The 14,739-nt window shown below is 45.9% G+C and overlaps 1 protein-coding gene across 11 annotated transcripts in view; it reads right to left on the bottom strand.

Annotated features, from left to right (window-relative positions):
- The window catches only part of MAP7D2 (MAP7 domain containing 2), a 101,699-nt gene that overhangs the window by 15,751 nt on the left and 71,209 nt on the right, over nucleotides 1–14,739 (bottom strand). For all 11 annotated transcript variants that reach the window (XM_081566000.1, XM_081566002.1, XM_081566003.1 and 8 more), the window contains 3 exons: nucleotides 7,536–7,804; nucleotides 6,833–6,965; nucleotides 26–248 (listed from right to left, as the gene is read on the bottom strand). In XM_081566000.1, the coding sequence (XP_081422126.1) occupies nucleotides 26–248; nucleotides 6,833–6,965; nucleotides 7,536–7,804 (625 nt within the window). The remainder of the gene's footprint in view (nucleotides 1–25; nucleotides 249–6,832; nucleotides 6,966–7,535; nucleotides 7,805–14,739) is intronic.

Genomic DNA, 14,739 nt, shown 5'->3' with positions numbered 1-14,739 from the left:
GTCTATATAAAGACTTGCACAGTACCTGCTTTATAATCATGGCTTTTTCCTGCTTTTCTTTTTCTTGTTTTTCCTTTTCTTGCTCTTCTTTCAACAGCAGCGCCTCCTTGGCCTTCCGCTTTGCCTCCTCTGCCACCTTCCTTTTCTCTTCCTCCTCTTGCTGCTTTTTCTCCTCTTCCTGTTTACGGGCTTCCTCTAGGCGAAGTCTTTCTTCCTCTGCCTTTCTTTTCAATTCCTCTCTCTCCACTCTTTTGAGAACAGAACTATTGTTACATGACAATGATGACATGCCCAAAAGACAAACCACCAAGAACTCTGTGCTAACAGTAGAGCAGAATGTATGCGTGACGCGGTCATAGACACATGCATGTGAACTGGCATCCACTTAAGAAAATGACTCATCCTTCCCAGAAAGCCACTCCAGTCCATATAGTTACCAAAAAGTATTAACCAGGGTTGACTTCAAATTCTGTGATACTGAGACTACTAATGTATTGATTTGTGAAAGACTGTAATGAAAAGACAGATGTTCCCTAGTCAATTTACAAATGATCACAGCCCATCATTCTTATTCAATGACAATTGTTTAAAAACTGAGAATAAATATTTAAAACCAACTTAAGCTAGAAAAAAAAACTAGAAATGTCTCAATGGCTACATCTGTGTCAGACAGCAATTTAAGAACAGTGACTAGGAGCTCGAAAAGTTCACTTTGATTCTAATTAGTATGTGACTTCTGAAGTAGCAAATGGAAGGAAATGCTCAACAGAAATTAGAGCATCTATTTTCTATTTTGTCATTCTTTAAAAAATTTTTAGTTTTTATTCTTTGCTAAATGAAAATTAAATGGCATTTAGACATTTTTAACCCACAGATGAATGGTTGGTGATGTAACAATAAAGAGATCCAAGCAGTGAGGGAAAATTCTGTACAGTCTTAAGTGTTTCTTTTTACATTTCTAACGTTCTTCCTGCTCACGTGTAATTTTCCTCATCTCTGAAAAACTGTAGGTAACTATACTCATTTTGCAGTCAATTACTGACTGGCAATGTGCCACATGGGCAAGACCAAGACTGCATTCTGACTGTGCCAACTGCTGTGTGACCCTTCCTTGGAAAACCACTCAACATTTATGATGCCCATTCAAAACAATGGGAATAGCAACTTACCAGTGATACCTGCTTCCAAATAAAGATAATTTCTATAAATCTGTATGTTTTTTAGAAATAAGCTCTCTTTGGAAGCATATAGCACTGACTTATTGGGGTGCTGGTATGTTACTATAAAAGATCAAGACTTAAAAAGAACATCCTTGCATCCTAATGGCTGGCTTTAGAAATCACAAAAGCTGCAGTGTCTAAAAGCTGGAACAACTGAAATTATTAACAAATATTCTGGAGAACTCTGAAGAAGAGCATTATGGGGCCTACTCAGAAAGAAACTCACCAGTTCTTAGATTCTGCAATGAAAGACTAGGATGCCCAACACAGGATTATAAAAACCAGATGTATCCATAACAAAATCTCTCCCAAGGTTAATCAGAGCACTATTTCAGTTTTTCTCTCTCTTTTAAAGAGCCAGTTGTGACTGTCTCAGAGAAGTTAATACACAAAGGATATGTTGTATATAAATTAACACACAAGCTACTTCATCTTTCTCTTCATCCTCTGGATCTGAAAAGTCACTGTTTCTTCCATTTTACCATGAGGACTTTCAAGGTGCCAGATGCATACCCATGAGTAAGTAACACATTCTCTTAGCCCCTAGGTTTCCATAATCCTCCTCATCACTCAGAACACAAATTCCTCCCCAGAGGCCCATCAGCCCCTAAAATTCCCTCCATTTAACCACACTTTGCTTCCCCCAAAGTAGGGAAGAACTGGCTTCTCCTGTGTGAAACCAAGAATCTCAAAATCCTCTGCAAGAATAAATATTCTTTCTCTCCTGTTTAATGACCCAGAGAGAACATGGCTGTGGTCATTTCTCCAGCACCCCTCTGCTGCCACTCTTGCCAGCATTACTGGGTTTCCTCCAGAGTTCACCAGACCCACATGTAGTTCTGTCACCCTCTCCCATCCTTGTTCCTGTCACCGACGCCAAACCTACCCCACTTCCCCACCAGGTAGCAAGTACCAGAAAACTCTGCATTGCAGTCTCCATTCAGTGGATGCATCCCTTATCTCCATCCCCAGGCACTGCGGAGGGTCTTCTGTATAAGGACTCACATTTCTCAATAAGGACCCCCATCTCTCAGCCTCCAGCCCTCTCTCCCTCCACCCTTTCACATTTGCACCACATCTTTGCTACACGTTCAGTCTCGATTCAACCTCCAGACGACTATGTGGGTTTCACTATTCTCTCTTCCTTACATGCTTAAAAGTTTTCATTTAAAAAAGCTAAATCTTCAATGCCCTAACCTTCACCTTTCTTGATCTGCTCTCAGCTGTCGCCCACCACCTTCTCTCCTGACCAGCCCCGGGCAGTGCTGTGCATCTGCTCCCTCTTCTCTCAGGGTCCCCAAGCCACTCAGCCACTCCAGAGCATCTGTGGGAGGGCATGGGGGCCACTCTGGACCCTCCTGGTTGTTAACACTGGTTACAGTAAGACCCACACAAGGCTGACTTGTCATCTCTCCCTGGGCCTCAGCCATCACACCGGCCACTCATCCTCAGCTCCCAGATCCTAGGGGGATCAGTCTTCCACATCCTCCTTACTTGATCTTACTTGACGGCATCATCAACCACTTTATAGAGAAGACTGGTGCCACCTAATCTGAGCTTCCTTGAACTCCATTCCTCTATGGCATTCCTGACCAGAAAATGTCCTTTTTTTTCCTGCTTAGATGCAAAGAATTACAGATGCCACCACTTGTGCTATTAATTCCACACCTTCTTGCACCTAAATACCTTCCACTGTCTCCCTCTCTTCCTTTCATTGTTTCCTCCTTCCACACTGACCTTCCCACAGTCTACAAAACACTCAGGCCTCCTAAACAACTCTCCTCGGTGACCTCTCCCTTGCCTTCCACTGACATTCATGGCCTCCACCCTCTCACCTCTGTCAGGCTACTCATGTCTCCACCCTGCTCCATTTCTCCAGCTCTGACCCCGACAGCCCACCATCCAGAGGCTCAGCCGAGAAGCTGCCAGGGGTGCTTGGTGCCAGGACCTCTGTCGGCATCACTGACCCAGCTGACTCTTGCATGGACACAGAGCTGCAGCCTGGCCGTGTGACCTTGCTGGCAGGGACTGTCTAACTCATGCACTTGGGCCCTCAGCAGCTATTTTAACTTCTTAACATGACTTGTTTTGGAATCCCAGTGAGATTCCTTTGCTCCTAGTTTCTGGCACTACCTTCCCACTTTCTTGGCCCAACTTCAGGAATCCTAATGTACACCTTGGGCCATTCATGAGCCCAGGGGCTGTGCCTGTTCTGATGCTCCCAGAAGAGCCCTGCGGTCACTGCTAACGGGGACTGGACCAGCGTTTATTCTTCTCTCAGGCCCAGCTGTCTGGATACCCAGTCAGTCCTTCTGCTCTGAACAGACTCATCCCTAACTTGGATGGCGCCTCCCTCACCAGTTTGTGACAGTCATTGGGTTTCCACAGTTTGGCTCAAGTGTCTTTAATTTTCTCTATATTCTCTCATCTGGCAACTACATTTCTATGGCTTCGACTATTCACTCTAAGCACAAAACAGGCATGAGGATGATCTTAATCTAGGAGCTGTCTGCTGTGTTCCAGCCCTTAGTTTTCTGGTACTGTACTTTCTCACCTCCCACATGGTGCTAGCAAAGCTTCATATTCTGGTAAGAGGAGGGAAAATTGGTCTTGGGTCAAGAGTATTGCTCTCATTTTCACCTAAACCCTAGGCTTCAATGTCATTTCTAATCACCTGGATATTTTGCAGGCACCTTAAACTTGGTTTATCTGAAATCAAATGGATTGTTTTTACCCCCTAAGATCAATTCCTTCTATCCTTCATCTGTCATTGGATGTCATCTGTCATCTGCCTCCTAAGTCCTTAGAATCAAACCTTAGCCTCGACTATGAATCGGCCCATCTCTGCTTAACTCGCCCACACTCCCCTGGCTCCACCACACAAGCACAGCCTTCTCTTAACCCACAACCGCACTGGCTTCTCAGCTGTGTGTGTCTTTCTCCTCTCTACCTTCCCTGTACGTTTACTGAGAACCAGCACCAGTGATCCAAAAACTGCAACCCAGCCTTTTAAGGTGCTTGGTGCAGGAAGCATTCCTGAGAACTAATGGAGGAGGCTATGTGACCAGGTGAGCAGCTCGGCTTGGGGGCTGAAGAGTGGGAGAGATCTGCTCTCTCCCAGGGGCAGGGCTGGAAAGGGTGCAGAGGTGGAGCAAGGCTTGACCCGATGGAAAACAGAAAATATGTCTGGTGAGAAGGAGCCCGAGGCTGCAGGAGGCAGAGTGAAAGCAGATGTGGAGGTATGGAGCCGGGTGCTAGAGGTGGAGGAATGAGTGGGGTCCAGGTCATGGCAGGCCATTAAGGTCCATTGATGGGTTTGGATGGCGCCTGTGGACAGGGGAGTCACTAGACTGTTGAAGGACAGGAACAGGACAGTGACATTTATTTGAGAAGAGGTGTTGGGGACATAGTGTGGACAGTGGACGAGTTCTGGGAGACCTACAGTAGAGAGCTCAGGGCGCGTGTACAGACACAGCCCCTGTGAGAGATCACAGGGGGCCAGGGCTCAGGAGGAGAGGAGGGCAGAAGGGCCTGCAGGCAAGAGAGACGAAGAGAGATACTAGAGGCAGCTGAGACAGACCTGACAGGGGATGGGATGCTAAGGAAGAAGAGAGAGAATTCAGAGCTGGCTCTGACACTTCTGATGCAGGTGCCTGGAGAGATGGAAGACAGAGCTTGTGAAAGGAAAAGGAAGGCTGGGAGAAAGTAAGGTCTATTTTGGAAATGCTTAATTTGAGGTACATGTGGGATACACTGAAAGAAAAGCATAAAGCAGTTGGACATACTGCCTCCAATAGTGCTATCCAATAGAACTTTGTGGTGAGGGAAACGTTCTAGAGATTGGTGCTGTATGATATAGCAGTCACTAGCCACTAGCTACAGAAAGTAGCTGCTGAGCACTTGAACTGTGGCTGTCGGGCTAAGGAACCCAATGGGACTCCAGTTGAGTGTACTTCCCTGTCGGGGCCGCCCAGGGCTAGAGGTGGTGGTACCGGGCAGCACAGGTTGAGGCAGCATCAGTACCCATGTGGATTCAGTGCCTCCCTTGTACCAGAAGGCATGGAGGGTTTACAGAGCAACATGAAATTGGCTTCAGAAACAGACGGTAAAACAAGGCAAAGAAAAGGTGAGGGTAGAAAGAGAGATGAGAGCAGAGCTGGGTTAGCATCCCAAATGCTGAGCATGAGGATGCTGAATGAAATGTGAGCCCCAAACATTGGAAGCCAGAGGACACTGGCAGCATGACGAGGGCATGGGGCAGGACAGGAGGAAGCAGTGCTGCTCAGGAAGGGCTTCTTAGGTGAAGCTGGCCAAAGAGTAGGGGCTGGGGGGTGGGGGACAGAGGAGAATGAGAAGCAGAGGGCAGAGAAGCAAGACCAATGAAGAAATGATTAGGAATCTGGCAATTAGGAAGAACTGTGAGTGTGAGGTTTGAAGACTGAGGGTGAGTAGAGAAAATAAACTCAGGGAGTACAGTTGATTTTTTGAGGAGCCGTGCTATGAAGGAAATGCAGGAGGGTGCTGGATGGAAGGTAGATGGCTGCACCTGCCCCAGAACAAGCTACAGGCATGCAACTCATCTGCTCAGGTCCTACACAGGCGCTGGCCTATCACTGGAAATCCCGCAGCTCAGCTTCCTCTCCTGGGACCTCCCTTCACATACCCTGTGGTCCACACAACCCAGCCCAAGCACACCACTCAACAAAAAGACCTGCTGCTGTTGCCCAAAAGGTTTGAGGTGGGAAAATCATCAGAAAAGTCCAGAATTTGAAGAAGGGACCAGTCAGATCTTCCCCCACCACCCTTTCAAAAAAAATAAATCAGCAAAAGCATAATGAGAGACTACGAAAGACTTGTCAAGGTCACTTACAGATCAAGAGTATTCTTTCATTCTAAACTCAGCACCAGTCATGAAGTACTACAGCATGTGGGCTTCCTGTTATGGTAATTCTCTCAATAGTAGTAGACTGCACTCTGTGGTTACCCTAAAAGCTTCCTATATCAACTTAATGATAAAATCTACCTTGTCCTTCAACATGCATTTCTCTCTGAATACTAAGATTAGAAGAGACAGAACTGTCTGTATTTTGACCAAGTGCTCCGGGGATAAATGCAGTGGTTCTCAAACTCTGGTGAAATACTGAGGCAGGACACAGCCTGGCCTATGGATTTTTACCGCAACACTTAACAGACTGTGATACCCTCCAAAGTTCAGGGACCACTGCCATGACATCTACTGTCCTGCTCCAGGATCGAGTCCCTGTAACCTTGTGTCTCATGGACTATGAGGGTGGCTTCTGCCCCATCAACGGGTGTCTGCTCAACCCTCCTCTCTCTTACCTGGGGATGCGAGTTAGGATAACTGGGGGTGGGGTGGGGGACACGATTTAGGAAGCAGAATCAAGATGTCTACATCTTGATGTCTACATCTTGGCATCTCCAGTCTTTTCAAGGAGAATCTCATTCTGTAAACAAAACTTAAACTCTACTGATAGTTCTGCGAGGCCTGGCTGGTACTAGAGTCCAGGCTGAGAACAGGGGTTGTCTGTACCATTGAGATTCAGGAGCTGGGCATTTACAGAGGTCTGAAAAGGTCTGAGCACCACCCATACTTGTCTTGTTTTTCCTTCTCCAGACGTTCCTGCTCCTCCTGTTCCTTCTGCAGCCGGGCCTGTCGTCTCTTTTCAGACAGGATCTTTGTGGCCTCTCCTGCATCAGTGGTGCCCGCTGTGGGCTTCCCTGAGGCTGTGTTGGGAGAAAAGATCAAGGGAAATGAAATCATGACTGCACTCAGATGGCAGCTGCCACTTGGAATTGGAAAAGCAACCCAGTGGGTGATGGGAAATGCTGCCGGGACCAGCACAATCAGCTGCCGAGCAGAGGCTACCATGGGCTGGCTGTGACCCTGGATGCATTCCACCATGGAGGGCAGCAGAAAGGCGAGGAAGAGAGATGGGTCACCAGCAAGTCCCACGGCAGCCTCCACCACTCTACCGATCTGGGTGAACTCACCATGGCTGTCGCAGAAGCTTAAAAGACTACAGGAAGCCCCTCTCTGTGGGAAGGGCATACCCTGACTGAACATAGCTCAGCAGCCCCCGGGGCTTCCACAGCCAGAAGCAGTGTCAGTCCCTTGGTCTCCTCTGCCAGGAGACACTCAGGAGAGCAAGGGGAAGGACTGGGCAATGTGCCAGCCTGAGAAAGCAGCACCAGGGCATGGAGTCGTTTCTGGGAAAAATCCCCGTCTTTCCCCCAAACCCGAGGCTCCTGGGGGACGGACTCAGTGGAAGAACCAGTTGGGCAAGGAAGGCCTACCTCTGCCGCCCTTGGCCTTCCCTGCCATGGCCTCGTGCTTCTCGGTGGCCTGCCTGTCTGCCACGTGCTTCTCAGGGGCCTCCTCCCCGGGTGAGCCGGCTGCCTGCTGAGTCAGGCTGCCTTCCTTCTCCTTGTTGCTCTTCTCTTTGTCTGCTTTCTTCTTGGGTGTCTCCTGGCCAGAAAAGCTGGGGAGGCGATACTTCACTGGAGACCCTGGGTATTGCGGCTTTGTGTTCTTTGGAGACTGCGGATATGCTTTTGAAGTTGCCCTGGAAAACCAAAACCACGCCGTAAGATGATTACTGGGCCTGCCCACAGAACCCTCTGTTCCGAAGACATCTGGTTCCAAAAAGCTGAACAATTTCATCCTTCAAGAGGAACAAATGTAAGGAGGAGCATACACTCAGCAGTCCCTGAAGTACTATCACCCTAACAGGAATGTATGGTACCTATAAGACATCCCTGACGGAAGGGACAATGTTTTAGGAAGCCCAGCTGATGACACCATGTCCTGATTTCACTTAAGTTTGATGACAACATGAGAATAAAGTGTTAGGCATTTCCCCATCTCCTTTTTTTAGATGAACACCAAGGTTGGATCTGGCTTCGGCATATGGCAATGAACGAGCCCAGTCCTATTTTTTCCTAATTATGGCAAAATACACACAACATGAACTGTACCATTTTAATCACTTGAAAGTGTACAGTTCAGTGGCATTAAGTCCGTTCACACTATAGTGCAACCATCCCTCCACTGTTCACCTCCAGAATGCTGTACTTTTTAAACACTAACTCCATATTCTCACCTCTCTCCAGCCCCTGAAAAACCACTTTATACTTTCTGTCTCCAGGGATTTGACTATTCCATGTACCTCACAGAAGTTGAATCACACAGTTAAAAAAAAAAAAATCACCTTTGCTGAGGTATAACTGACATCTGGTTCCTTTTCAAGTTCTGAGGAACAAAGTCAGTGAAGAAGTGGGGAGAGGGGGTGTCTTTTTCAAGGTTCTCAAGGTTTAAAAGAATCTCTCCAGCTACTGGAAAGATGCAAAATGTGAGAACAAGACCATGTCCACCCAGGGAAACACAGTTTTGTTAAAATATAGGACCTTGCCTTACATTTGTTGGAAGAAGGTCCATTACAGGTGTCCTAGCCGAGTCTGGCTCCTGGTGAGCTCTGGCTGCTGATGACATGGGTAATAGCCTAGAATCAGTTCCTGAGTATACCCAGAAGTTCACATATACTGGGGTGACATTTGTACACAGTACTTTTAGGAAGAACATAAAGTACTCAACTGACAAATTACAAATTGTCACTCTCAATCCTATAGCAGGTTGAACAATATGAAACTGCTAATATTCAACCATTGTGACCTATAAAAAGAGCAAGTCAACATAATATTAAAGGTCAATTTCTCACCAGAGACCTAAAGAGTTACCTAATCAGATACTGGTGGTAAGGAAAAACTAAGATCGGATCAATATTAAACTTGGTCTTGAGATGGAAAATAATCCTCAAGTGGTATATGGACTGGAAAAGATGCAGGCTAGTTTTCAACTGATGCGCTCATGGTAAAAGGCAAACTCTGGTTGTTGAAGAGAACACTTTTTCTCAGTCCGTGCCAGGCTGAGGGCCACACAGTGACCCAAAGAATGTGACTTAAAAGTGACCTGAATTTTTAAAATTCAGATGTTTCAGCATCAACCATTTTACAGATATGGAATCTATCCAGATCCCACTTCCATGGTGAACTGTACACCCCTCTCCGGCAGTCTGCTCCCTAGCTGGACCAGTGTGAGACCAGAAAGGATCACTTCATACTAGCCACACCAACTTCCCTTGCGCCACCATCCTGTTAGGTGTGGAGCCACCCAGAACCCCTTGACACCTTGTACACATGTGGATGGTGCTTCCCCTCTGCAGACTGAGGCTGCAGTCCTGGGGCTCAGTTGACTCAGGCCCCACCATTCCCAGGGCATCTCTTGACAACCAAGTGTTTCCTTCCACATGCACTATATACCCCTGATTTTCTAATTCTGTTCCTAGACACCAACCAAATAAAAGCTAGGTAAAGAATACTCTTGCCCCCTCCATATACATATGCATATGTACCAGGGTTTCTCAATCCTGCCATGCCATTTGGGCTAGATCTTTCTTTCTGGTGGGCTATTCAGAGCACTGTTTAGCAGCATCCCTGGCCTCAACTCACTAGATGCCAGCAGCAATCTCCATCACTCCCCCTCTCCAGAGGTTGTAACAATCAAAAATGTCTGCAGACATCATCGGATGTCCCCTCAGGAGTAAGATCACCCCCAGCCAAGAATCACTGAGGTAAGACATACATACAGCACCCCCCACATTCCTTCTATGTGTATAAAGCAGATGAAAGTGATGCTGCTCTGGTTGGAGGGGTGGTGTCCTAATCCCCACGCCTCCAAGGCCCGCCAGTGAGCCTCCTAAAGGGCCTTGGCTGGAGAGGGAATTAATAGCGTCTCCAGTGTTCAGACAGAGTTGTACCGGGACCACCCCTCCAACGATGTGGAACTCAGGCTTCATCTAGCACCTTCCAAAACTCTGTTCATGCTTCCTGAGTGCTGTCTGCACACCAGCCCCTGAACCAAGTGTATTTGTGTATGTATGTGTATATATGTGTGTCTTTTAGTTCTCAAAAACCAGTTACGACACAGGTACTATTATTATGGTCACTTTACAGAGAAGGAAGCTGGGCTTAGAGAGGTTAAATAAGCCATTGAACTGTGGTCTGAACCTTCGACTCCCTGACTCCACTTCTTTCAACTTGGCCCTATTCCCTGTTTGCAGTGTGGCTAAGCTGGAGTTTGGAGTCACCATGATCCCCAGATGTTCATTTTAGAAGGGGCACAGAGTAAGCACACAATAGCTGTCAGATATTGGTGTTAATATATGATAAAATAAAATCTGAGTTATCCTTACAGATAAGAACAAACCAAAAGCAGGAGGAAGCATAATGAGAGAAACCACAGGCCCTGCTACCTCATGATGACAATGTTCCATTAAAGCATCATTTTCCAATTAGCTGCAAAAACCTGTGTTTAGACTCAAACAGCCTGTATAACCATACGGCAGGAGATGTACTCAACAATGCCCTCCTTCCGTACTGTCATCTAGGGATGTAATGATCCTATAACCACCAGGAGGAGGTCTTGAGGGAGCTGGTCCTATACACTGAGAAGATCAAAACAGGCCACTTACTCCCTGGAATGTCAAGTGCCTGTTCTGTGCAGCTCTGGTGCAACCACTGCAGGGACAGTCAACAGTATAAAGAATTACTCCTGGATGTGGGATTTGGAGAGGCCGGCCATAGGAAGGTTGCTGTTTTATGGTAGATGACGCAGACAGAAACACGTCCTCCTCCCATAAGCATTCCTAACTTGACTCATTAATTAGGAATTTCTGCTCCTGAAAGGACTGGCAAAAAGCCAGGTGCTCTTTTTCCTGGGCCTCATCCTCCTCCCCTAGGAGTGAAGCATGGCCTCTCTGCTGGATGAGACAGAGCAGAGGTACTGGGCACCCACTGCCCAGTCCATTAGAATTGTCTAAGGGACCTGCTTGCAGCAAGCACACATCTGCACTTCCCTCAGGGGTGCCTGAGACGTGGGCTCCCTAGGGTCCTGGTGTAAGTACCTGTCGCATATGTGCAGACATGCGAGGAGCTCTTCTGCAGATCCCACTTCCACCAGGAGGGTCTCCAGGGCTGGACTCGGGGAGGAGTGGGTAACAGGCCTGAAATGGCTACAGGCCCAATTCATTCTATAGTCCCACCTTAGTAGCAGAAAGCCAGCATCTGGATTCCAACATGACCCCATGGCCAGGTCTAAATGGCTCACGCTCAGAAGGGAATGGAGCCCGATGAAGTCATGCCCTCCCCTCAGTCAGTGTGCTCAGAGCCTGTAAGAGGGACATGCAGGGCAGGACTATAATATCAAGGGGAAAGGCTGGCCTCGCCAGGGTAGGAGAGGTTCTGACAGCCTCAGACCTACTCAGCTCTGAGCAGCCTTGCTTCAACTTGCTTTAAGAGAACAGTCACATGTACGTTCTGTTCACACCACAGACTCTAAGGTTCTATTATAAATAAAAGTGGGCCAATTGTCCATGAGCACACATCTAAAAATAATTGCTACCTGAGAAGTAAGGGTGAATTATTTGGGATCAAACTTAATATATTAAGGAATCTACTTACATTCCCCTACCCTAGCCCTTGCTCAATAAAAAAAAATACAGTAACTTAGAACACACACACACACTCGTGTACACGTACAAACATGACCTTCAAATAAGAGAAGAGTAAGTAAGTCATTGCCTTTTTTTAAAACACCAAATGACCAAAATACAGAATACAATCTTAGAAGTTCCCTATTTTATTTCCAAATCTGTAGAGTTTCCTGCTCATCCTGCCTCACTACTTCCTACATGGATGTGGTACCCTGCCAGCCCTGCAAGAGCTGCTGAACATGGGCATCTTGCACCAGGTGAAGCATCACCTGCCAGGCCCCGAGGCTCTCTGGCCCCCTGCTCACACCACCTACTGCAAGCCAAACCAAGTGTAGCAAAGATCTTGTTTCCCCAGTTTCCTAGAAATAGATATCTTGGCTGATGAAAGAAATTAAACACAAATTAATCAGGGAACTCACTGTGCTTTCATAGTTTTATTCTGAAGTACCTCCTCATCTATTTAATAAGGGTCTATTTGATCACCACAATAACCCAGTGAGGTACATAGGAAATTACTACTAGCCATATTTTAGATAAGAAAACCCTAATCCTAAATGCTTAAATGACCTTTCCCAAGAGGTGTAAAGTGATGAGAGAGCCAAATCACTAGATTTTTCATCTTGCTTTTTAAAATAGCTTTTCTACCTCAATTTTTAAAAGCTCAATATCTCCAATGATTAAAAACCTAACAAAAGGAATTCACAAATTTTGTTGGGTTGACAGAGATAGGCCTCTCTGATGCACAAGACAGGATTATATAACCTTTTGAGGTTCCATGACTGGTAGGAAATATAAACAAACACCTGTGTAAGCAGAGCAGCAAGAAGAGTCTCGGGAGAGGGTTGTCACGCTTCTGAATCTAAGTTTACTACAAGGCATAAACCCAAAGGGCTTTTTTTCCTCCACATCTGGGAATCTAGTTCTATTTTTTTCCCAAGCCACTTGACTCCAGGCCAAGTGAACGCAGCCCACCCGCAGGATGGGAGGGGTCTGTTGCCTCATTAGCACAACTTGATCAACATTCTGGCAAGTCTATTTGTCAATCCCATTTTACTACTTTCCAGAGGGGAAATGAGCGATTTTATACCAGAGAAACCTGTGGATACCACCTTAACTCAGTGATCACAGCTACCATCACCAGTAATGAAACATGGCCTGCTGACACGATGCACTGAGAAGGAAACGGGACTCCTGTCCTCAATGTATAATCTGAGTCTAACCATGAGGAAACAGCAAACCAACTCAAAATGAAGGACAGTCCTTAAAAAAAAAAAAACCCACTGGTCTGTGCTCTTTACAAATGTCACGGTCATTAAGGAAGGCTGAAGAACTGTTGCAAGTTATTGGAGACTGAGGCGGCAGGACAACTAAATGCAATGCGGGACCCTGGGTTGGATTCTGGACCAGGAAAAAGATGTTGCAGAGGATCTCACTGGGACAGCAGGCAAAGATTACAGTCTGGAAATTAACAACATCATGTCAAATGTTAACTTTACTGACTTTTCACAACTATACTGTGGTCACACAAGAGAATAGTTTCATTCTTAGGGATAGAGGGTCAGGATATCTGCAAATGACTCTCAAATGGTTCTCGGAAAAATGTGTATCTATGGAGACTGCATGAGAGTGAGGAGGGGATGGGAATGATGAAGTCTGTGCAGCTACATGCTAACAGGATGAAAGGTATATAGGAATTCTTTATTATATTCTTGCAATTCTTCTATAGGATTGAAGTGATTTCAAAATAAAAGGTTTTTAAAATTGGTCTAAACTCAAATTATTCTCTACTAAGACTGACAAATACAGGACTAGGACTGGGTGAGTATATAAGTATGGCTGTGAGGAGGGGATATAACTTAACATTTTCAATTATCCTTTTCAAGAAAAATTTCAGGAAAAGAATGTAAGTCTATCCGAGAAGGATGGTGATAACACACATAATAGTTAAACCATCACTGCAGGGAGCTCTGGTCCACTGTAGATACTCATTTGGGCAGGGACAATGCTGCTACACATCTACCAAAGAAACCTATGGGAATGGTGCTCGGCAGTGACTAATTAAATGCCCTCAACCATGAAAGGCATAGACAGGTTGGTTCCAGGAGCCTGTGATTCTAAGTGGGAGGTGCTTATTTTGGGCCATCAGACAACTCTGCCTTAATTCCTTCCCTCATATGGACTATCCGTTTTGTTTCTAACGCATGATAAAATGAAATTAACCTAGGTTCCTGATACAAAATTGATCTCAGGCAAGCTATCTCTGAAAGTCATTATCTTTGGCAGATTAAATTTTCCAAAGATGGCCCCAATAATATCTTCTTCCACCTCACAAGATCTTTTCAAGTTTATTTTTCCATCCCATTGAATCTGAGGTGTTTCCACTCCTGTGACCAAGAAAACACAGCAGAGAAGGAATGCTGTGTCAATTCAAGGCACAGGCCTTAACTGGGATTTATGGGCCAAAATCCTTAATAGGCCATCTTGGACCTTAGGTTGTAACTGTAGCACCAGTTGACAGTGAACCATAACTGCACAGAAGACCTCCAGGGTGAGAACTTTCCAGTGAGCCCATGTTAATCCACAGAACAACCACACAAAAGACCCTAACTAAGACCCTCCCAGTAAGCCCAAGTCACAGAGCTGTGAGATTTACTAACAAATTGTTGTTTTATGCCACTAGGTTTTAGAGAGTTTGTCACAGCAGCAAGGGATAATGGATACATTTCCCATCATAACGACCAAACCAATTTGGAATACATTTCTAAGAATCTGAAACCATTAGAGAATATTTCACACAGAAGAACTAGGAGTACGAACAGCACCAACAAGCAGAGGCAGAGGCAAGACAGACTGGGTAAATCCACTTGGTCACACTCAATTTCCTTTCTCTAGGTTATAAGAAGAAATCTATGCTCCATCCACATCTTTAAGAGTGCTGCTGAAGCTAGTTT

This window comes from Giraffa tippelskirchi, chromosome X, assembly GCF_054371585.1.
Source record: "Giraffa tippelskirchi isolate mGirTip1 chromosome X, T2T-mGirTip1v1.2.pri, whole genome shotgun sequence".
Lineage (NCBI taxonomy): Eukaryota > Metazoa > Chordata > Mammalia > Artiodactyla > Giraffidae > Giraffa > Giraffa tippelskirchi.
This window is presented reverse-complemented; position numbering and strand designations above follow the sequence as displayed.